Below are 24,616 nucleotides of genomic sequence, written 5' to 3'. Positions count from 1 at the left end.
GAGAAAATTAACTTACTTCAAATAAAAGTCTATAATAACATCATTTAAAAATTCTCCTTCACTTAGACAATGCAGGTCCTCATTAGTAACGGAGATGCCTCCCTTAGCTGGAGGTGGTGGATATACCATCAATCTGTAACAAAATTTTAAAAAATAAGCAAAAAAACAAAAATAGGCATGCATATAACCGAAATGCAATAAAACAGAGAAGAAACTTAAGAGTGCTGCAAATGTAAAGGAATTCTCTCACTTTTCTACAGGGCCCATGAAGATGGTGTGGCTCTCTCCAGTTGCCTCCTCATCATCAAAAAACTGGAATTCTTGTTTGTTTTTAAGTTGTATTTTAGATTCAAGGGACACCTGGTAAAGAAAATTAAATTATCAATTCGAAAAATTTTCAATAAAAAAAGTACAAGGCAAGAATGCTTTTCAATTTAAAAAGATTAAAAATAGGAAACAGGCAAAACCAGGGTCAACTTTCTTTTTATCGGTAGCTTCCAGAACAGTGATACTCTTCCCATTTTTGTAACTGGTTTTCCAGTATCCTGTCTAAGATCTCAACCATCCATATCAAATTAGATTATGTTAGTAAAATGCAAAGAACAGGTAGTGGTGTTTTCTTCTAGGAGCGTAGGACCACCTAAGTTCAGGGCCTAGGCAATCCATGGAGTATGGAGCAGAGGCTCAGGGAACACAGCCCATTGCGCTTCCGTTCTCCAGAGTCCAGGAGTCCTTAAAGAAGAGCCTTCCATTGAAATCTGAGTCCATCACAGCTACCTTACGGCCCCGGCTCCTCTTTCCTTCCTCTGGCATTATCTCCTGTAGCCAATGCTGCAAAAGAAGGGGAATGGTTCCCCTTCCTCCTTCTGTTCTTTTCTTCAACCCACTAACTGTGTGAATAGCTCTTTTCTGGTGAAGCCTTGCTCAACTTCACCAATATTATGCCTTGGATAGACAGCCCTATTTCCAAATTTGTAGGCAGATGAAAGATTTAATATTTCTAATAAATTGTCAGCAAACTTCAGTTGCTGTGGTAGGAGACAAATTTAGAGTAGTTTAAGTCATGTTGATTAACATGATATTACGTGTTATAGTAGTACTTCAGCCTTCGATTCAGGAGGCTTCAGAGTTACCTACTACATAATCAGTTATTCTAGACTTAGTTATTCTAGAATTGTCGAGAGTCAGAATCAAATGGTATGCATTCTTCCTTTCCAAGTTTTCAACCATGTAGGCACATGTTACACATAAATGGACAATACATCAGGGACCAAAATTCCTTTATTTGTACTGAAGCCAATGTCACCACTGGGAACCACTAGCAAATTTAAGAAACAGAGTAACAATCAATTTGAATGTAGCACTGTACGTATATGTAGGTTGAGAGTGAGGGAAAAAGAAAACAGGATGAGAGAAAAAGAAAAGGAGACAAAAAGACAAGACAAGAACAGAATGCAGAAAGGAACTAAAATAAAAATGCTTCTGAGACTTGTACCGATAAAATGCTTCTGAGACTTGTACCAATTACAATTTGTGTCACAAGTAACCCACCACCATTAATATTTCGACACAAGGTAGTTTACAAACCACATATAAAAGCAAATAATTCTGAAATGGAATTAAAAGGATCTAACTCCAAATGAGCAATATGATAATGAACCACATTTCCCTTTAAAGGTACCATTTAAAATTACATTAAAAACATTAAAAAATATAATTACATTTTTAATTTTGTTTTCTTTCTGCACACAACTTCCTTTGCTGCTCTCTTCACAGGTTCTTGTACAGGCAACAAGTCTGCTATTGGCTTCATCAAAGGGAATTTTCGCAAAAAAATCTGACACATTATTCTTTATACCAATGTCAGTAATGATATTTTCAAATACCATATTTGCCTGAGGATCAAGGCCATTTTGAAAAATTAGAATTATGTATTGTTCTTCCAAATCTGAAAAGAAATCAATATAACTGTAAGTCTAAAGGAAAAAAAATACGTAAACAGATACTAGAAAAAGAGTAACAACTAGTTATTTCCAAGAGTATCACCAGAAATCCTGGTATAAATGTTCAAAACAGTGTTCGGCATACAGTGGATATACAATACTAGAATAAAGACCAATGACAGCGTCACCTAACAATGTCACCTAAGTTATTAAAAGAAAGGAACCAGAACACATTACTCTAGCAGCAGCTCAAGAACAAATCTATCCACAGATGTAACTAATTTATTTCATCTAATAGAATCCAAATATATTAGTTTTAAATATACAATCAGTTAACATTTTTGTCAAACACAAATAAGAAATTGCCAAGTGAATTGGTATCTCTAGATTTAACTGTAAAAACTGCTATTCACTAATGTGTCAACTCTTGTAACTTTAATAGTAGCTATCATTTACTCGTCATTAAGCTGAAGCAGCAATTACTGAGGAAAAATATGTTACAACTAGTCATGCTATGCCACAAACGTTAGAGGGGAAGGGAAACAAAATGGAGAACCACACTGATTTATTGTAGAGGATGAAGACCTGTTCGATGAACTTTCAAACTTCCTATTCAGGCTAAGTTTCAAGGTTTCCAGATTGATCGCTGATTTACAGTCAGAACTCCTATCAGTACATTTAAACAAAACAAAACAAACAAACAAAAAACTCATTTTACTCAGATCATACAGTGTTAAAATGAAGAGTATATATCTTTTGAGTTTTAACCCATTTTGAAAACTTTCTAAATGGGTAAACCCGGGTTTTATCTTCAGAACTTCCACTTTCGGTGGACTTCTCCTCATCTGTTACATGAGAGAAGTGATATCTATCTCACAAGGTCACTGTAAGGACTGTAGTTAGGATACATCTAAGGTGTCTACCGAAGTCGACTCACGTTCTGCTGAACAAGGTATTGTATGTATTACCATATCTGCTCTACATAACTTACTTGTTAACTTATTTATTCCTTTACAGTCCTTCCGAACTTTATCCTCCATGTCCATCTGCAGCTGCGTGCTCAGCTTCTGATAAACTGCTGCTGTCGTCTGAAGAAACACTACTGGTAATTTTCGGACATTACACCACTCACATTTTGTTAGATCAGAGGTATTTAAAGTAATCCCTACAGGTTCCTTTTCTGGTTCTGGAGAAAAACAAATGGAAATGGAAAAGGAATCAATTCTTAAGAGGGCAAAATCATGAATGGAGGAAACTGTAAGGAAGTACAGTTTTAAAGTTAAGTACATATTTATTATACTCTGTAAACAGTAACTCTAGTGGGAAATGAAGGAAAATCTTTGATCTTAAAGAAGTAGCTACATTTTTTCCCAGATGGAAAGAGGATTCTAATGAAGCATACTTAAAAAATTAAACATAGCTTTTGTGATGTTATAGTAAGAAATTACACTATTACGGTATAGTGCCTTTTGTTAAGATGTGTGTAATAACTAAGCATCTTAATGAATGCTAAGAATACCGTTTAATTTTTCATTCCGGCAAAGTGTTTTAGTGTAAACAAGGCTTTAGTGAGCAGCGGGGTATAAGATAGCTTACCTTCTAGCTGTATCTTGATAAAATCTAAAGAAAACTAAAAAATAAGATACGTTAGTAACAATCACAGACTTTTGAAGATTTTGCTACAAACACCCTAAATGACACGTGATTTGGGACTCAGGCCGCATAAGGCAGAAAAGCTGATCCATGTACTGCATTCCCCCACCTGGCCTTCACAAGACTGAGAACGAAGCCAGCCTTTGTTGAAAAAATAGTTGGAAGCAGACAGTTAGGGACACCAAGTTAAGACATTTAAAATAAAGGCTTTTACAAAATAAGTACAGTGCTATAGGAAGGTTAACCTACCAACAATGTATAGGATACATTAGAAAGAAGAAAAATTATGACTTAGAAGGCAGGTTAAGGAGATTATGTTAAAATTTTAATAGAAAATATACATTTGAATTGGATTGGTGGTAGTAGAGTAATAAGGAGACAGGTATGACAGGTAAGATAAAGGGACTATAGAAAGTCCTTTGGGCTTTATGGACACTGAACTAGTTCAAAACCACAATGCCTCTTGGGTGGCCACTGTAGCCCACTAATCTATTTCTAGGAGTTGCTATGTTACAAGACATTTTTCTGCAGACCACAAAGCTTCTGGATTCTTCTTTCTCTCATACAGTTCTTTAAAGTACTCTTTTCATGCATCGAGCTAGCATGAGAATAAAACGGTAACACATTGGAGGGTAATTCTAACTCAGTGAAAACAAGCATCTTCCTATGATGAATACGTACTACCTTGAATATTACATCATGATAAATTTAAAAAAATTTTTTTATTGGAGTATATATGATAAATTTTTTACCCAGTAATTTTTATGGTGAGTAGCAATTTACAATTGTTTATATATTCCTAAGCAATCTGAAATCTTGAAATAATTTTAATATTCTATTAAATATTTTAACTTATAAACTTTAAAATATTACATATTAGCCTTAGCCATGAAATTTTGAATCTTATAATTGGTACAGTAAAGAGCTTAGAAGGTACTTACAATTACAGGCTCTATTAATAGTCGGCAGAGTGTTCCTACTCGTATACTTCGACAGTTTAAAATTACGCTACCAAAGGAACTTTGGCAGCTTAAAGATACGGGATCAACTAAAGTTTCTTGAGAAATCACTTTGCGACGTTTTAGAGGTATGTTGATAATAGAATTACCAAACTGAAAAAGGAAAAAAATTTTCACTTAATAAGTTACTAAAGCAAGGCTGCAAACTAAGGAGACATATGCAAAGAAGACCCAACATAAGAAATATAATTATTGGGACTTCCCTGGTGGCAAAGTGGTTAAGAATCCTCCTGCCAACGCAGGGGACATGGGTTCAAACCCTGGTCCAGGAATATCCCACATGCCGCGGAGCAACTAAGCCCGTGCGTCACAACTACTGAGCCTGCGCTTTTGAGCCCACGAGGCACAACTACTGAGCCCGTGTGCTGCAACTACTGAGCCCGTGTGCTGCAACTACTGAAGCCCGTGTGCCTAGAGCCCGTGCTCCACAACAAGAGAAGCCACCGCAATGAGACGCCCACACACTGTTAACGAAGGGTAGCCTCTGCTCGCCACAACTAGAGAAAGCCCACGCACAGCAACAAAGACCCAACACAGCCAAAAATAAATAAATATTTTTTAAAAAAGAAATATAATTATCAAGACATAAGACTGATTTTATTTCAACAGTGTTAGATGAAGTAAATATTTATTGATTTTATAACAATAACAGTAAACCCTTCCTATTTTATCTTGCTATACTTTATCTGGCTATTAATTGAAACGCCAGTAATAGCACAGCAGTGAGAAATGGTACTCTGGGAATCAGACAGCCTGGGTTCAAAGCACAGCTATTCTACCTTTTAATGATCTGATCTTGTAAAACTTAATAACTCCTACTAAAGTTTTGGTTTCCTAAGCTAAAATGTAAGAGTATTTACTCAAATGAACTAATGCATATAAGCAGCTTAGCACTGTGCTTCATGCACAGTAAAATGCTGGATAAAAGTTAGCTAGTAATAGTGGTAGTGGTTGTAGTATTTGGATTAAATTAGCAGCTCTTTAGAAAACATATAATTTAGGAAAATGGTTATTTACATTATAAAATGATGCTTCTTTATATATTAAAAAGTGTTAAATGACTTGATCTGTTAAATTAAGATTTCACAGTCAGTCTCAAATGCAAATTAATCATAATATAAAAATGTATTTTATATAAGTATACTTTAAATTAAATGTAATTAAAAGTAAAGTTATTATGTTAAAAACCTTATTATCATCACAAGAATAAAACATGATCTTGATTAAAAAACAAGAGGAAAAAAAAATGTCCACTGCACAGAAACAGTCACTATTCCCATTATCCCTCTAGAGACATTTCTGTGATCTATGTCACAGGAAAAAATATGTATTAAAACAAAATGTGATACACACACACATATTTATTTCCGTAAATTGCTTTTTCAGGCTTATTAACAGATTTATCATGAATATTTTCCCAGGTTATTAACAGAAACCTATTAGAGCGGTTTAAAAACTTTTTTTAGCTTTAGAATTATTTCTTCAAATGAGACGTTATTTAGCTCAATAATAAGTTAGATAATTTAAGAGCTGCTCCAGCTGAATCCATAGTGGAGAGACTGAGTCTAGAACTTGGGCGGTCCACATCCTCCCAAGGGGCCTGTAAACTGGCACAGAGGAACCCGTACTATTCAGTGTGTCAGTGTAAAAACTGTTCACAAATTCATGGAAATCCACGTTTATTTAACTGAGCCCTCCTATGCTGGACATCTGAGTTCTTTCTGACCTTTCCCCATGACACAATATTCTCTGGCAAGCAGTTTTGCAGCTAAATCCTGGAATATACGATTATCACCAAATTGCCCGCCAGCATAGTTACACCAATTTACACAGCCAATATTCCATTCCTCCAAACACTAGCCAAGAAGAAATACTACTATAGTTTAAAATTTTCAGCCATCTAACACTTAAAATATATTTTACTTTAATTTCTTTTTTAGTACTTTACTTAAAAAAAAAAAACTCTATTCATACCCTTTACTCATTTTTCTATGGTTTGCTTCTATTTCTTGATTTTTAAGAAATTAAAAATATATAAAGGACCAACTCATACTTTGTCACATACTTCACTATTTTTTCCCATTTGCATTACCTATCAAATTCTGTGGATGGTGTTTTGGTTCACTGTTCTGTACTTTCCATTTAATCAAATATATTCATCTCTTCATTTATTATTTTTGCTTGTACTGAAATGTTTGGAAAGGCATTCCCCAAGATTATAGTAAAACTATCAATCTATATTTTTTCTATAATTTTTCTATAATTTTAACTATATTTTATTATAGTTACTTTTTGTTTTTCATTTCTTACAGTTCCCATCTTCATCAAATATGTATGGTTCCATATTTTTATCTATAACTTCTAGAATTCCTGACATATGTACATACACATATAATTTTTTAACATACAAGTTTTTTAAAGTTCTTTTTACAAAAATAAGAAAATATGCACATATTTCTGCATCTTGGTATTCTCACTAAGCAGGGCCATGTAGAAATCCTAAAAGTCATTGATATAGCTCTGATTTTTATTGTCAGTGGCTGCATAACTGTCCATGGTATAGATATACCATAGTTTCTTCAGCCATTTCTATATTAATGGGCAATGATTATGTTTGCTAATAATCATATTTATACATACAGTCTAAGCACCGGAGGTAGAGGATTTCTTTGAGATTGAGTCTAGGGAATGAATTACTTGGTCATTCAGTATACCTTTTAAATATTTTAGTAGATGTTTTACACTGCTTTCCCAAAAGGCCATAACAACTTACTTTTTTTTCATCAGCATATAAGGAAAGTACCCTTTGCCTTGGATTCTTGCCAGTAGTACATATTAATCGATTCTGCATTAATTTTGAAAGTCTGTTAAGTACATGGTTATATTTCATTTTCTTTAATATGTACTTTCTCTATAAAAGTTTATTACCTGAATTTTCTCTTCTTATTTATTCCTATCTTCTTTTATTTTCTTTTTTCCTCTAATTTTTAAAAGAGGACTAAATTCTGTCCCTTGGTCTATTATAGATACTAGTGTATATTACCTGCATTATTACAAATATCCCTTTCTAGATCTACTGTCCATTGACATAATTTCTGTTATCCTTTGCCATCTGAGTATTTTAAAAATTTTATACAGTAAAATATAAAATAAAATATAGTAAAACCACAATATTATGGTAAAATACACGCAAGTTAAAATGACCTTTTCCTGCCCACTGGATTATACAAGTATATTTACACTTATATTTCACTTACTATAAGGTTGATGTTGTTTCTTGTTGAACTTTTTACACTTTAAGCCTTTAATTGAAATTTATTTTTGTATATGTTTTAATGTTCTTTCAAATAATCTTCCAAGTGTTATTTTAAGTCCTACTTCATGACTAATTCATTCTCCTCCCAAGATACTGCCAAGTTGTCCTCCCCCCCAAGTATTTACATACCAAAGGAGACTTAATCTGAATAAATGTCAATAAATGTGAAAAGTACCTGGTCTCTCATTCTTGCTTTTCTTGGCAAGGTAACTGTATTTAGTTCTGAACGTGCTGGAATGCTTCTTAGTTCATGCTCTACTCTACAGGTGTTTTCATTTAGTGCTGCTTCTACTTTTCCAGTGGATGGTACTGGGGACGAACATGCTGAATCAGCAGGTTGAGGAGAGATGCTTTCTCTTCTGTTAGTCCTATCGCTGTCATCATCATCATCATCATCACTGGACAAAATGACTACAAAGAAAATGTTAAATACTTCAGATATTTCATTCCTGTCAGTTAAAAATGTAAATACATGAACAAAGTGGGAAATATACCAAATTTGCTTTCAATCTCCTCCAGATCTGAGATTAATAAAAATGAAGATATAATTCATTCTATCTGATGAAAAGTTAAATTTGGAGAACAATTAGAACTGACTGACATTTTTTTAAACAACATACAAATGTAAAATTGATTCTATAGTCCATCACAATCACCCACACAGAAACATACACAAGTTACAGCAAAAATTAAATGTTTATCAGTAGGTTTATTTCAGAGTTCCAGAAAGTCTTAGGTATGAAGATAATCTGCATATCAATTATTCATAAAATAGCACGCATTTTAAATGTGTGTAAAATTGCACGTGACCAAATAATTTTATCTCACACAAGGAATCACTAACATCACAACTGGTCTTTGGGAGAACTTGGACCAGTGCCTAATGCTCAATAAGTCTTGTTTAGTAAATGAACGTGGGCAAGACATTATATTAAGGTAATTTGCTCTTCTACCATGTACTCATTATTGAATCTTACCAAACTCATCTCTATATCGTAATTGCACAGAGCCAGCATGCTGCACTTGAGTCAAATCCTTACTCCTTACCCTGGTTCATAAATTTACGTAATCTGGCCCTACCCTACTTTCTCATACTACTCCATTTTTCCCTCTTTATGTTCCAGGTATACCGGCATTTTTTCTGTTCCTCAAACACTACCACCAGCTTGTTCCTGTCTGACTGTAATTCCCCTAACACTTTTTTGCATTTTGGTCATCAAATATTAGCTTAAATATCACTTTTTCATCGACCACCCAATCTAAAGTAGCACACAGGTACTTATTCACATCAACTAATTTAAATTTCTGTTGTCTTTTGTTGTGGATGTTTACTTGCTCATTTGCCTCTCCCCACTAATATAAACTGTAAAAGAGCAAAAACATTGCCTTGCTTACTGCTATATTCCCAGCATCTAAAACTGCTTGGCAAAGAAAGTCATGTATTGAACAATGTATAAACTTGTACGAGCAATTTTCTTTTTCCGTATCATACACATAAATGCTTAGTTAATATTTTTTGAGTCACATACAAGTCCCAGAGAGGCATCACCCCTAGCATCACACCATTCATCTTTTTTATTTTGCTATCCAGTCTCAGGAGCAAATGCTAAAGTTGATCTTTTTCAGAACTGGTATTTTATTAACACAAAATCTAACAGGCCAGATTAGAAGGTCCAAGCCGATTTACACACACTTGAAAATTAGGGTCTTGCCACTTACTAGCTATTTGCCTCAGTTCTCCTCTGTGATACTGGGGACAATAAAGTCCTATTTCAAAGGGCTGTCTTAAGAACAAATGATTTAATACGTAAAAGGTTTATAGCATAGTGCCTGTCATATGTAAGCTTTAAAAAAGTCCATGAACTGCTAATGTTGTTTATGAAAAGCTAAGCAGAAATACATATTAAACGGTAAGCCTAGTGTTCAACCTACAGTAACTTTTATTGTGCTTCAGAAACATTAAAACTTCTATAGCTACTCTATCAAAAACTTATTTTAAAGCCCCAATACTGCAACAGATAGAACTGTACTACATAGCTCTTGTTTTATTAACTTAAAATAGAGGGTTGTGTTCAATGTCACCATAACTGTAAAGTAAATGGGGAGAGAGTATGCAAAGATGACAACAGTTAAAGAGCTGTTTTCATAGCTGCTTTGATTCTATATAAAACATGGAATATATTCTATATGAATATACGTAAGATTCTGTATCAGGGTCTGCTACGGACTAAATTCTGTCCCTTCAAAATGCGTATGTTGAAGCCCCAATCCCCAATGCGACTGTATTTGGAGATAGGGCCTATAAAGCGGTAATAAAGGTTAAATGAGGTCATAAAGGTGAGGCCTTAATTTGAAAGGACTGGTGAAATAGGAAAAAGAGATGACAGAAATCTCACTCTCCCTCTCTGCGCAAGCACAAAAGAAAGGCCGTGTAAATACACAGCAAGAAGGTGGCAATCTGCAAGCCTGGAAGAGAGGCCTCACCTGATGGCACCTTAATCTTGGAGTTGCAGCATCCAGAACTGTGAGACAATAAATCTCTGTTGTTTAAGCCCGCTCAGTCTATAGTATTCTGTTATGGCAACCCAAGCTGACTAATATAAGGTCTTTGCATTTACATTACAAACTTGTTCCATAGAAATCAGCCTATCTTCCTCCTCACTTCATTCTAGGCGATGTTCAAAAGTTACTTCATCAAGTAACTTTTTCACCTACCTATCTAAGATTCCACCACCTATCTAAAATTGCAAGCTTCTTCATTGTGACACTTGTCACTCTCTATTTCCTGGAACTGCTTCACTTTTCCACATAGAGTTTATCACTACTTGAGACATTGTACATTTTATTTATTATTTGACCACCAAGGACAGAATAAAAGCTTCATAATAATAAACTATTTTAGTAGGAATACAAATTTAAGAATGATAAAGTATATAAAGAGACTTTGCAACCAGAAAAATCTGTTTTTTAAAATCTACACTCCAACAGCCCGTATGTATATAATATAGAGAAGCCTTAAGACTAGGCTTAAGCCTAGGTTGCCTCATTTATAAAACAGGGTTACATTAGTAACTACTTCACAGGATTGTAAAAACCAAATTAAATTGGTTGGTATGTAAGCTTTTATCACAACGTAGGGCCAATAAGCATGTAATAAATATCTTAAAACAGAAGATATTTTTTCATATACTTTAATGAGAAATACAGTTTTTATTTTTTTGAGCAGGGGAGGGAAGCAAATTTAAGCTTCATGGTTTTAATTCACAGTTGATATGGTTCTAGATTAAGCTCTAAATAGTAAACCGTTTAAGGCACCTCAGAACCACATGGATTTATTTTGTTTTTTTACTTATCAACTTAGCCTTACTAACTTCCAGTTCTCCTCATCCTGGAAATCTCTTCAGGACACTGAGTTTCCAGTATAAGGTTTGGCTCAGAATAATACCCAGGAACTGCCTAATAAGTTAAGAGTTTTATTTATACTTTACATTAAAATGTAAAAACCTCACCATTAGTAAAGATTCAATTGATATTAACATTTAATATTGCATTGGTATAACACTAAAATGTATCATAAAATATTAAAATATCAGCATCCTCATAACATCATAACAGAGTGCTGGCTGGACAGCTGTCATACAGTAATTCCTTTTCAAACAAAGCTCTTTTGGAAAATAAGCTAATGTACTGGTATGGGTTAAGGTTTTTACACTGAATTGAATTAAGATAGAATTCGACATGCTTCTAAGGTTGAAAAAATTCTTGATTGTATCCCTTTTATAAGGTAACCAAATGGGGAGCTTTTTTCTTTGTGAGGGAGTAGGGGGATATCATTATGAACTAATTTTGATAAATTCGACATATTTCAATACATAGTAGTTATGATTTCTTTTGTGATCCAAGCAGTCTCATTCTTGGTCAGTGGGAGCCCTTTCATTTTGGCTCCTGTGTGCTTTTGACATGACCACAGTTGACTGTGACTGTTTCTATGCTTTCTGATATGACTCGATGATTGAGATTTATCTCATACATCTGTGCTCCACACTTGGAGTCAGCCATTTCTCTGAGAAGCTCTGATTATTTTTAGCGGAAAATGGTATTCAAAAACACAAATATGGGAACTAGGGTTGCTTGTTTCTATACAAGGGTCGCTTACTGTTTCTAGGCATTTTTTACGGGTAAAACTAAAAAATATTTTCTATTTAATAGAAAATATATAATAAGTTCCAGTATTATCTCCAATTCAAATTTAAAGTTACAGTTATTTTTACTTCTTTGATTTTGCTTTTGTATCCCTTTTCTGTAACACTGAAAATCTTGGTTTCTGGAGACAATGACAGAATTGCTTGTTTGTTTTATCAGTATGTGTTTAAAAATAGCAATAGTATACAGTCAGGATTTCTTTGGAGTTCTGTTTGAACATTAGGGATGTATAGCCACAATATTAATTTAATGTAAATTAACTTGAAATAATTCTGTGTGTTCAAGCCACCAACTAGATACATAATTAAGTTCATTTGTTTCATTTTGTTTTTGATTTTATTGTTGTTTTAAATCTCCGACTTAATTTTGTTTTATAATCATGTAAAACATTTACATGGTTCCAAAGTCAAATCTATAAAACAAGGTATATATTTGGAGAAATCTAGCATCTATCCCTAACTCCTACACTGTTTCCTACCCTTCCAACTAACTTCTTTTTAAAATTAGCTTTTGATATATCTTTTCATTAAAAAAAAAAAAAAAACCTATATTCTCCCACCCTTCATAAATAAAGAATAGCATATTATAAGCTCTGATCTGCACCTTGCTTTATTCACTTGATTACAGATCTTGGAAATCACTCTACACAATATTAAATAAGATCTTTCTTTGTACACTATAGTTGATTCAACCAGTTCATGATTGTTTCCAATCTTGTGCCATTTGTTACAAAAAGGACTGCATTTCATATACATACACATATGTACACGTGACTAAAGATAGGAAAAAAGATTTAGGAGATGAACAAAAGTAGTACAGGAACGAATTTTCAGAGTTCTTTCTTTTGTCAAAGGCTCTACTGAGCTATGCTAGGCACTTCATGTTATCTTTAAATTTACTCCCTCAAGAACCCTATTAGGCAGGAAATATATCCACAGAACAGAGAGATTAAATTAACCGGGTCAAAGTTACAAAATGGGGCATAACTGGCACTTGACCTAAGACTAGGGCCAAGGTCTGTGCCTTTTTTTTTTTTTTTAAACTATTTAAGATGGATGGGATAAGAACAAAGTCAGTTATATTTTCCAACTCCATGGACAGTTTTAATAATCTACCCAAAAACCATGTCACATAACTGACACAAGAAGATACCTTTTAAAATACACTTCTGAAATATGCTCATGTTCACATTAAAAATATATGTGAAAAATAACGGACTGATATCAGCAATACTAAAGGGAGTCAAATACTTACTTGGATCATTTAGGTCTGACAGGCTTGTTTTCCTTTCTTTCAGGTTTGTGATTTTGGCTACTTCTGCCCTAGGTAAAATGACTTTCCCATTAGTCTGTAAATAATTCTGTCCACTATCATCACAATTCACAATAATATCAATTGGAACCTTCCCCACACTGTTGCCATAAAACTTCTTGGCTGGTAATGCTGTGTTTTGTGACTTCTGTCCTCCAGAATTCTGATGAATTGATGTTCTTAATAATCCAGTAGGTTCATTCAAAGTTACAGCTTGTCTGCAATTTCTTTGCAAATCCTTAGGAAAAGGAATACCACAACTTTGGCATTTGGTCTGATTTTCTTTTTCTTTTCCACATTTTGGACAATATCCACACTGTTTAGAAACCTTAAATTCCAAAAATAAAAAATAAGGAAAGAAACAAAAGACTTTGGCATTTTATTTCAACATCATGGAACAACAACAGCAGTAATCTCAAAATTAAATCTATTTGCCATCATCCTCACTATGGCTACCACAAAACCCTGAATGTTACCTGAGATTTAGCATCAGAATATGCTAGAAGGAATTTTCAAACCTTCTAGTCCAGCAGTCTTCAAACTGGACTATGTATATTCCTCAAGGGTTACATAAAGATTTTCTAAGGCATACAGGACATATATAATCTCAAGGGAATCAGCATCTAGATCCTCAATTCACACATGTAACCTTTCCAAAAACGGATTTGATTATGCTTCTCATGTCAAAGCATCACCTGCCACAATTGTTCTTCTCATACTTAAAAGCAAAAAAAAAGAACACTAAACCCATCTTCCATTTGAAATATTACAAGCGTGCACTGCCTTGGGGTATAAAAATCACCGAACCAAGCAGAAGGGTAATTTTAAATGTTGGAAAAATGAATCAATTCTAAGTTCTGATTAACAAAAACTTTTACAAGATAATTTACTTCTAAGATAGTACTTGAAAAATATTTTAAGGAAGGCCTAATCTAGGCCTCTTACAATTGTGATATCATTAAAAAATGTTTTTTGACAGTAGAGTGTCATGTAATTTTGAAGCATATAACGCAGAAGGAGTTCAAGGTATTTGGTGATATTACTGTAATAAAACTCTTTCCATACTCATGTACCTATTTATGTGAACAAGGTTCTGTAGCACTTATGTCTATAAGAAGGAAAATAAATATACAAATAATGCAAATGGCTGACCACGTCCTACTGTACCAGAAAGGGAAACCCATAAACAATAGAGCAGTCCCTATCTACATACTACCCTCTAATCCTCTAAAAAAATATCTAAACCCCATTATTTTCATGATGAGCATAGACATATTTCCACCTCTAGCTAGGTTTAAAAAATATCGTGGTACACTCAAAAAAGTTTAAATACGTTCATTTATGTGGGAGCTAGACCCCCATTTGCCACAGTGGGAATCAGCTATATATGAGCTAACTCTGCCTTTTAAGAATCGAGGATATGATCAAGCTGGGTTCAGACTGTGTCCAATACTTTACTGTCTATAATAAAGGACATATTTCAGTAAAAAGAACCCCATGGAAAAGCAATACTTTCACATATTTTCTTTTATAAAATTGATACAGAAACAGAAAAAGCACTTCTCTACTATTAAAATTTTTAATATTAAAATATAGAAGGAAATATATCATGAGCTATTATCATATGCCTTCCATCAGCTAAGAAACACATATCTTAGAACTGTTTGCAACAATTAGGAATAAAATGCAGATCGGCTGAACCAAACATGATATTAAATTTTTCATGATAAAAACTAGAGATTAAGAATTTTATCGACCTAGTGACCTAAAAACTAGAATCTCAACAATGCTCAATTACTTTTAGTAAAGTAGTAAATTTTCCTAACAATTGTATGTTAAGTATAATTTCTTTTGGGAAACAAAGATTAATTAAAGTGTCATTTCCCCCCTTTTGGTCAGTGGAAGACTTACAAAATAAAATAAATCCAAATTACATATCACATAGTATCTGCCAGTCTCTACACATTAATAATAACCAACTATACTTAATAAGAAAGAGCCTGCCTTTGATGAGACACCACTGAGGTAATGTCATACTGTGTAAGTATTCTGAACTTTTTATAATCTCATTAAATACCAAAGACCTTGTTTTCTTACAAGCAGTACATAGTGTGAAATTTCACAGACTACACATGGAAAGAAAAACCACTAATCTTATTCAAGAATTTAAAGTTACATAGAGGATGGCTACAATCTATTCTTTATCTCCACTAAGAAAAGAATAAGTGGCAGGGGGGAGTAAAGATAAAAGGAAAGAAAATATATATTAGATGTTAAAAAAAAAATTCTGAGGTTTTTAGCTTGCATGCCTAATGGAGGAAGGATGATGTGCCTGGGAAGGGGCTTTCTTCCTCTCTCCTCCTTTCCCTGGGTCAAGCAGTGGGCCAAGCACTGTGGGGGAGGCCAGTATGTCCCAAGCCGACCTTAGGCTGGCATGCCAGAGGACTGGGCACGTAAAAGGCAACGGAGCAAATAAGTAAATACACTGGAGATGATGGGAGACAGGTTTCTCACTGTCAGAGAAGGGAGTTACAAACATGCAACATACAAAAAGGCTAAAGTAAACACTGTGGTGTTGGACTAGAAATGGAATTGTCAATGTAAACTCATAGATTTTAATAAGTACTGAATATTAACACATATGCACACAAAAATTTCCTAGTTCAGTCACTGAGAGGGCCTATAAATGTGACACCCAGTAGCAACGAGCACAACTACTGCCCAAATACCTTCCCTCCACTTATAGAAACAATGGCTCCTTGGGAGAAATGCATGACTCTAGAGCTGATGCAGAGAAAATACAAAGAAGTCTAGACCATCTGGTTATACCATAAAGTAAGTACTCAAATAATGATGGGAATATGTCAAAAAGAAACAGTAGCCAGCTTGAAGAAGTTTCCATGGGCCAAGTCTGGGACAATTTGAGCATCAAAATGAAAAATGATAGTTATGGAGTATAACCGTTTTGAGTAAAATAAGAATCTATGTGTCTATGCTGATAAAAATAGAAAAATATATAAGTAAACGTGGGATAAGAAAAAACTCTTATTAATAAATGAGTATAGGGACTTCCCTGGTGGCGCAGTGGTTAAGAATCCGCCTGCAGTGCAGGGGACCCAGGTTCAAGCTCTGGTCTGGGAAGATTCCACATGCCGCGGAGCAACTAAGCCCGTGCGCCACAACTACTGAGCCCATGATCTAGAGCTGGCGAGCCACAACTACTGAAGCCCATGTGCTGCAACTACTGAAGCCCACGTGCTGCAACTACTGAAGCCCGCGTGCCTAGAGCCCGTGCTCCGCAACAGGAGAAGCCACGGCAATGAGAAGCCCACTCGCCACAACTAGAGAAAGCCCACACACGGCAACAAAGTCCCAATGCAGCCAAAAATAAATAAGTAAAATAAATAAACGAGTATAGAAATATCTATTAAAAATACCTACTAAAACACCTGGAAAAATCTAGAAGAGTACATCTTAAGATAAAAGTGAGTAATGTGAAAATCAACATTATATACTTCCTGATATGATGCAGTAAGATTCATAGCATCACTTCTGAGGATTCTTGAAAAATGTATAAATTATGATGAACCATTAGACAAACCCAACTTGAGGTACAAAGTAAGAGGCCTATATTCCTTACAAATATCAAGGTTATTAATGAGAAGGGAATATCAAGGAATTATTCCAGATTAAAGAAGACTGAAGATCATGACAACTAAATGTACATGATCCTGAACTGGATCCTGTTCCCATAAAGGACACTGGTTAGGGAAAATTTGAATGAAGTTTGTGGATTAGATGATAATTTTGGATCCATGTTAATTAAAAATCTTTGACAGTTGTACTCTGGTTATATAGGAGAATTTTTTTTTTTTTTAAGGAAACACACACTAAAGTATTATGTAGTAAATGGGCATTCTGCCTTACTTATACTCAAATGGTACAGAAAAATACACACACACACACACACACACACACACAAAGGAAAGGCAGAGTGAGGGAGAACAATAAAGCAAATGTGGAAAACTGGGGAATTAAATGGAAGAATATGTGGATACTTATCATTTTTTCTATAAATTTAAACTTATTTCTAAAAACTTCTGATTGAGAGCAATCATTTGAAGTATGCTGCAGGGAGGTACTCACAAATTCTTTTCAGAAAGATATATATTCTGGATTTTTGATAATTGAAAAATGATCTAATGAAGGCAGAAAAGTTTGCCTAAATAACTTTTCTAGTTCTCTTCCAGTCCTATTCGAAAGGTCACCTAGAATTTAATAAATACTAAAAATAATATTAATAAAAATACCAATTGATTAGCAACAAAGAATAATTTCTCTACCCACCTCTAAATCAGTTAAACATTTTTTGGAAGCAGGAGACAGAGAATATGGGGTAGACTGATCTGTACTACTGTGACGTTTCTGTGCAACTTTCCTTTTAATTTCAGACTCCAGGTGTGATTCAGACTCTTCTGTTTTTTTCATTATACGATCTAAAGGAAGGGGAAAAAAAAGTACTGAAATTAAACTTTATAAATTCCTCATGATCTTTTGCTATGAAAAAATACTAACTTATATTATCAAATTATGTTTTAGTTAAAATAAACTAATGTTTCAATATGTACAATAAAGAAAAACAGAACTTTAGGTCAGAGCCAGTGGCCATCTCCTGGTTGCTCTTGTCTATTCTTTACCAGGATCTCTCTCCCACCTCCCAAACTGTGGACCATTTTCATCAAGTGTACCAATATTCTCTTCAGCTTATTCTGTGCAACTAAGGCAGAAGAGCACTTCCTACACTGAATCTCTCTCTCTCTCTCTCACACACACACACACACACACACACACACACACATTTTTTTTCCCCCTAAGCTGGTTACTCTTCTTAGATTGGTAATGAGAAAAATTTGAATTCAAACATTGGGTACAACTGTTTAGATAAAGGAAACTAAACTAATTCTCAATTTAATGGTTTTTTAAATTCAAGACACACAAAAGAGAATTTTCTTCATTATTTTTCAATGTAAATTCAATCATTTTCATTTCTAATTAATTCATAATTCGAATTTTTAAATGATTTAACGAACTCCAAACAGAACAATTTAAAATTTATTACAATCTGACTTCATCAGCAAAGAAAACTGAACACGTTTCTAAAACAAAAGTTAATGAATCTACAAACTAAAATGCTGTACCTGCATAATTCCAAGTTTGTTAAATACTTCCATTTTCCTATCTTTTACATCCTCTTATCTTTTGATTTTTTTAAAACAAGGAGATTATCTACACATACAAATTAGCATTGCCTCTCTGAGCTTGGTATACAACACTGTCTTAAGAAACCCATGCAATTATTCTGGTTTCGTGCAGCCACAGAGTCCCATTAAGTGACTCCACCTTCTCATCCACTGTCCAGTCTGAACACCTTTATTTTCCTGGACACCAAAGCTAGAAATCTGAGTAAGCGCTGACCTGTCCTTGTGTCTCCTTTCTCACAGTCAAGTGAATTCTACTAATAGCTCTTGAACTCATTCCTTCCTCTCCAACTCCACTGCCACTGTATTTCAGATGCTTAACTCCTACCTAAATTGATCTCCCTCACTCCAATTTTGTTTGCTTCAAATCCTTCTCGCCTACTGCCAAGGTCATCTTTCAAATATGATTCTACCATTCTAATGCTTAAAATCTTTCAATGATTCCATTAGCTAAGGAAAAAAGTCTAAACCCCGTATCTTGCCAAGCAGAAGGCTGTACTGATGTTCCAGTCTTAATTCCAAAAAAACTATACCTCAAATAAGTGCATTTCTCCAGGATGTTTTCTCTTTCACCCTCTTATATATATGCTGTTCTCTTCACAAGCAAAGCCCTCCCTATTTATCTAGTAAATTCAAACTATTCTTTGTTAAGAAGCTACCTCTATCCCACACTAAGCATGATGAAGCAAATACTCAGAGCTTCCACAGCACTTTATCCATACTTCTATTAGTACTCATTTTATTTTAAGCTAATTATTTGCACTGATCTGCTTCCTCGCATTATACTGTCAGCTCTGGAAAAGCAGAAATCATGTTTTAGTCACCCGTTTTCTCAGAGTTTAGAAACTGCACAAGGCAGGGGCTCAAAAAATGTTTACTGGATTAATGAATATAAACGTTTTTCTCTATTATCAATAAAAATTTTCAGTTTCTCTCAAGGCTTGGACCCCTTGTTTCTCCCCTTGTTAATTGTGTTCAGAGGTAGAGAAAAATGTGACATAGACATGATGAGATAGCTGCAGTGGAGAGAAGAGTGTGAGTGTATGATCAGGACTGAAATGATAAGAGTTTTAAAAGTGTCAGTCTCTGAGTAGGGTCTGGCAGGAAAGCGATATAGAGACATATCGTTGTTTATATGTACCACATCTTCTTTATCTATTCCTCTCTCGATGGACATTTAGGTTGCTTCCATGTCCTGGCTATTGTAAATACCATGTTCCAAGAACATGGTATATCTTTCCATCTGTTTCTGTCATCTTCGATTTCTTTCATCAGCGTCTTATAGTTTTTGGAGTACAGGCCTTTTGTCTCCTTAGGTAGGTTTATTCCTAGGTATTTTATTCTTCTTGATGCAATGGTAAATGAGATTGTTTCTTTACTTTCTCTTTCTGTTCTTTCATTGTCAGTGTATAGAAATGCAACAGGCTTCTGTGTATTAATTTTGTATCCTGCAACTTAACCAAATTCATTAATGAGCTCTAGTAGTTTTTTGTAGCATCTTTAGGATTTTCTATGTATAGATACATGCACTCCAATGTTGACAGCAGCACTATTTACAACAGCCAAGACATGAAAGCAACCTAAGTGTCTATCAACAGATGAACGGATAAAGGAGATGTGGTACATATATACAATGGAATATTACTCAGCCATAAAAAAGAATGAAATAATGTTATTTGCAGCAACATGGATGGACCTAGAGATTGTCATATTGAGTGAAGTAAGTCAGACACAGAAAGACAAATATCATATGATAATGCTTATATGTGGAATCTAAAAAGATGGTACAGATGAACTTATTTACAAAACAGAAATAGAGTCACAGATATAGAAAACAATCTTATGGTTACTAGGGGGGCAGGGGGAGGGTTAAATTGGGAGATTGGGACTGACAAATATACCCTACACAAGATACACAAGATAACAAAAAACAAACAAACAAAAGACCAAAAAAACCACAGAACCAATATACAAAGCACCCAAAGAGCTAATGTTAAATAAGCTAATACTATGAATTGGCTCACTAATTACTTTGAGAAAATTAATTTTGGAGAAATTAATTTTGAGAAATCAGGTAAAAAGGAAATTGCTTTCCCAACTTAAAGGTTTATACCCCCTAAGATGGCATTTTAAATACTGCCTTCAACGTTGTACTTAATCCTCATTTATGGCCTAAAAATCCCAACCCTGTAATCATTTCGTGGGCTCAATTAAATAACGTTCTAGCAATCAGTAATCTCAGATTTCTGCACCTGCACCTCACCTGAAAATATAAAATGTTCACACTGAACACCTAATGTTCATATGTTCCCCCAAAGCTTATTTTACAACAGTTTATATATACTAGTATACCCTTCTTCATTGAATTTACATCTGTAATATGGAAACTCTTCTGTATCACTGTGTTATTACAAAATGATTTTAAGAGGTTTTTAGATTTTTAAGAAAATAAATTTTGGCACCAAAAAAGGAAAAAAAAAAAAAGATAATAGAGAAAAATGATTTTAAAATCTTGACCCCCTAAATCAAGATTATCTATAAGGAACTAAAGGAAAGAGACAGAAGATGCAAAGAATATTACAAGCATGCACAGAGTAAGGAAACAGGAGGTCAATCTGTAGAGAGGAGAGGATAACCAAAGAGAAACAGAAGATTTTTCTCCTGTATGGACTCTCTGATGAATGAGAAGATGGGAACGCCGACTGAAGCCCTTCCCACACTGTTCACATTTATAGGGTTTCTCTGTAGTATGTACTCTTTGGTGAGTGTGAAGTTTGGAACTCTTGCTGAAGCCCTTCCCACATTCATGACAAGTATAGGGTTTCTCCCCCATATGGACCCTCTGACGAATGTGAAGATCTGAGCTGTGACTAAAGTCCTTCTCACAGTCGTAACATTTGTTAAGGCTTCTCTCCTGTATGCACCCTCTAACGGATTTGAAGATTTGAGTGCTGGGTAAAGCCCTTACCACAGTCATCACATTTATAGGACTTTTCTCCCACGTGGACTAACTGATGAATTCGAAGATTTGAACTCTGACTGAAGCCCTTACCACACTCATCACACTTATATGGTTTTTCTCCTGTGTGGACTCTCTGATGAACATAAGTACTGAACTCCGACTAGAACTCTTACCACACTGATCACACTTAAAAGGCTTCTCTCCTATGTGAAGTCTCTGGTGAATGTGAAGTAATGAATTTCTACTGAGGTCCTTACCAAAAAAAAAAAGAAAATGCAAAGAATGACATTAATTAGACGTTTTAAGATGAAACTTTTGAAACCAACGTGATGTGGAAGTATGGCAAATGACTGACAGTGTATGGGAAACTAGAGTAGATCTACAAAGAGACAATAAGCATAAATAAGTTAATGTCAATGTCAGGATTAAGAAATTCCTTTGGGATTCTATATTCCACGGAAAGAGAAAAACATTTGAGAAGATTATGACAATTCATGTGAAAATTAACTAGCTTCAAATTATAGCCAGAAACATAATATGGCAAAAGATTTAAAACTTGACTGGTCCAGGAATGGCAAATGCCTAACAAGAGGCTCATGGAAGTTTTAGCAGCTAACTGATCATGGAAGTCATTTTTGCTAAACTGTGCCAAACCCTCAACAAAGTACTCCAGGGAGGTACTTGAGATGAAACCTATGTGACACTCTTGCTTTCACTGAATGCCCCCTTCTGGGGATGAGAAGGTGAATACTGAGTGTTTACCCAAGACCACACAAAACAAACACCAAGATTAACTTGAGACACCATGAAGCTCCTGGCAGAGAACACAGGCAAAGCATTCTCTGACATAAATAGTACCAATGTTTTCTTAGGTCAGTCTCCCAAGGCAATAGAAGTAAAAGCAAAAAGAAACAAATGGGACCTAATCAAACTTATAAGCTTTTGCACAGCAAAGGAAACCATCAACAAAACAAAAAGACAACCTATGGACTGGGAGAAAATATTTTCAAATGATGCGACCGACAAGGGCTTAATTTCCAAAATATACAAACAGCGCATATGACTCAGTAACGAAAAAAACCAAACAATCCAATCAAAAAACAGGCAGAAGACATAGACATTTCTCCAAAGAAGATATACAGATGGCCAATAGGCACATGAAAAGATGCTCAACATCATGAATTATCAGAGAAATGCAAATCAAAACTACAATGAGGAATCACTGTGCACCAGTCAGAATGGCCATCATCAAAAAGTCCACAAACAATAAATGCTGGAGAGGGTGTGGAGAAAAGGGAACCCTCCTTCACTGTTGGTGGGAATATAAATTGGTGCAGCCACTATGGAGAACAGTATGGAGGTTCCTTAAAAAACTAAAAATAGAATTACCATATGACCCAGCAATCCCATTCCTGGCCATATATCCAGAGGAAACTCTCATTCAAAAAGATACATGCACCCCAATGTTCACAGCACCACTATTTACAATAGCCAAGACATGGAAGCAACCTAAATGTCCATCAACAGATGAATGTATAAAGAAGATTGATATGTGTGTATACGCACACACACACACAATGGAATACTACTTCCCCATAAAAAAGAATGAAATAACCCCATTTGCAGTATCATGGATGGACCTAGAGATTATCATACTAAGTAAGACAAAGAAAAGACAAATATCATATGATATCACTTATATATGTGGAATCTAAAATATGATACAAATGCACTTATTAAAAAAACAAAACAAAAAACAGAAACAGACTCACAGACATAGAAAACAAACTTATGGTTACCAAAGAGGAAAGTGGGGAAGGGATAAATTAGGAGTTTGGGATTAGCAGATACAAACTACTATATATAAAATAGATAAACAACAAGACAAGGCCCTACTGCAGGGCACAGAGAACTATATTCAGTATCTTATAATAACCTATTATGGAAAAAAATATGAAAAAGAATATATATTTATAACTGAATCACTTTGCTGTACACCAGACACTAACACAACAGTTGTAAATCAACTATATACTTCAATGAAAAAAAAAAAGAGGTTGGGATATTTCCTGCTGGATTTTCTAGCTCAATGGCTTTTTAATATATCACACTATTTCCAGATACGCAGAAAAGGTAAGAATATGGAAGATACTATGAGACAAGTAAAAGTGATTAATAGGTTGGATCTTTAGAATAAATTTTAAAACTTAAACTTAAAAAAAAATGTCCTCCATAAAAAGAACATTTATAGTAGCTTTACTTATAATCTTAAAACAAACAAACAAACAAAAAACCCCTGGAAACAACTCAGGTGTCCATCATCAGGAGAATGATAAACAAACTGGTACAGCCATACAATGGAACACTAAAGTAACAAATTACTAATGCATGCAACAACATGGGTGAATCGCAAAAAAACTGTCCAGAGTGAAAAGAAGACTTACAACAAAGAGTACACATTGTATTATTCCACTTATATGAAAATAGTTACCTTTGAGGGGGCAGGGAAGAGGAGTACCTGAAAGGAACATGAGGGAACTTTCTGCGGTGATGATATCATTTGTACTATGTCTTCCCAGGGCTTTGGGTTAGTAAGGTATGTGTACTTGTCAAAATGTATTTAACTGTACACTTATGACTTGTGCATTTCATTGTATGTAAATTTTATTTCAAAAGAGAAAAAGAAAACTAAAACATATATTGAACTCTAGATAATGATATGCCTGCTGAAGTGTTTAGGAGTAAACTGTACTGGTGTCTGTAACTTACTCGAAAATGCATTGGAAAAAAAATAAGGTGAGTTTATACATAAATGGATGATTAGATGCACGGATATGTGATAAAGTTAAGTATAGAAAAGTGTTAACTGTAGAATCTATGTAGTAGATATATGTGTATTCACTGTGAAAGTCTTTCAACTTTTTGGTATCTTTGAAAATTTTCATAATAGA

At 34.5% G+C, this 24,616-nt stretch overlaps 1 protein-coding gene across 5 annotated transcripts in view; it reads right to left on the bottom strand.

Moving 5' to 3' along the window:
- Positions 1-24,616, bottom strand: part of SENP6 (SUMO specific peptidase 6) — a 105,788-nt gene that overhangs the window by 23,185 nt on the left and 57,987 nt on the right. For all 5 annotated transcript variants that reach the window (XM_061207343.1, XM_061207344.1, XM_061207340.1 and 2 more), the window contains 9 exons: positions 17,793-17,941; positions 13,389-13,773; positions 8,107-8,342; positions 4,538-4,708; positions 3,540-3,573; positions 2,935-3,129; positions 1,722-1,948; positions 251-360; positions 17-133 (listed from right to left, as the gene is read on the bottom strand). In XM_061207343.1, coding sequence (XP_061063326.1) covers positions 17-133; positions 251-360; positions 1,722-1,948; positions 2,935-3,129; positions 3,540-3,573; positions 4,538-4,708; positions 8,107-8,342; positions 13,389-13,773; positions 17,793-17,941 — 1,624 coding nt within the window. The remainder of the gene's footprint in view (positions 1-16; positions 134-250; positions 361-1,721; positions 1,949-2,934; positions 3,130-3,539; positions 3,574-4,537; positions 4,709-8,106; positions 8,343-13,388; positions 13,774-17,792; positions 17,942-24,616) is intronic.

The sequence above is a fragment of the Eubalaena glacialis genome, chromosome 12 (assembly GCF_028564815.1).
Source record: "Eubalaena glacialis isolate mEubGla1 chromosome 12, mEubGla1.1.hap2.+ XY, whole genome shotgun sequence".
In the NCBI taxonomy this organism is placed as follows: Eukaryota; Metazoa; Chordata; class Mammalia; order Artiodactyla; family Balaenidae; genus Eubalaena; species Eubalaena glacialis.
Note: the sequence above shows the minus strand (reverse complement) of the source record. Positions and strands in the feature narration are given on the sequence as shown.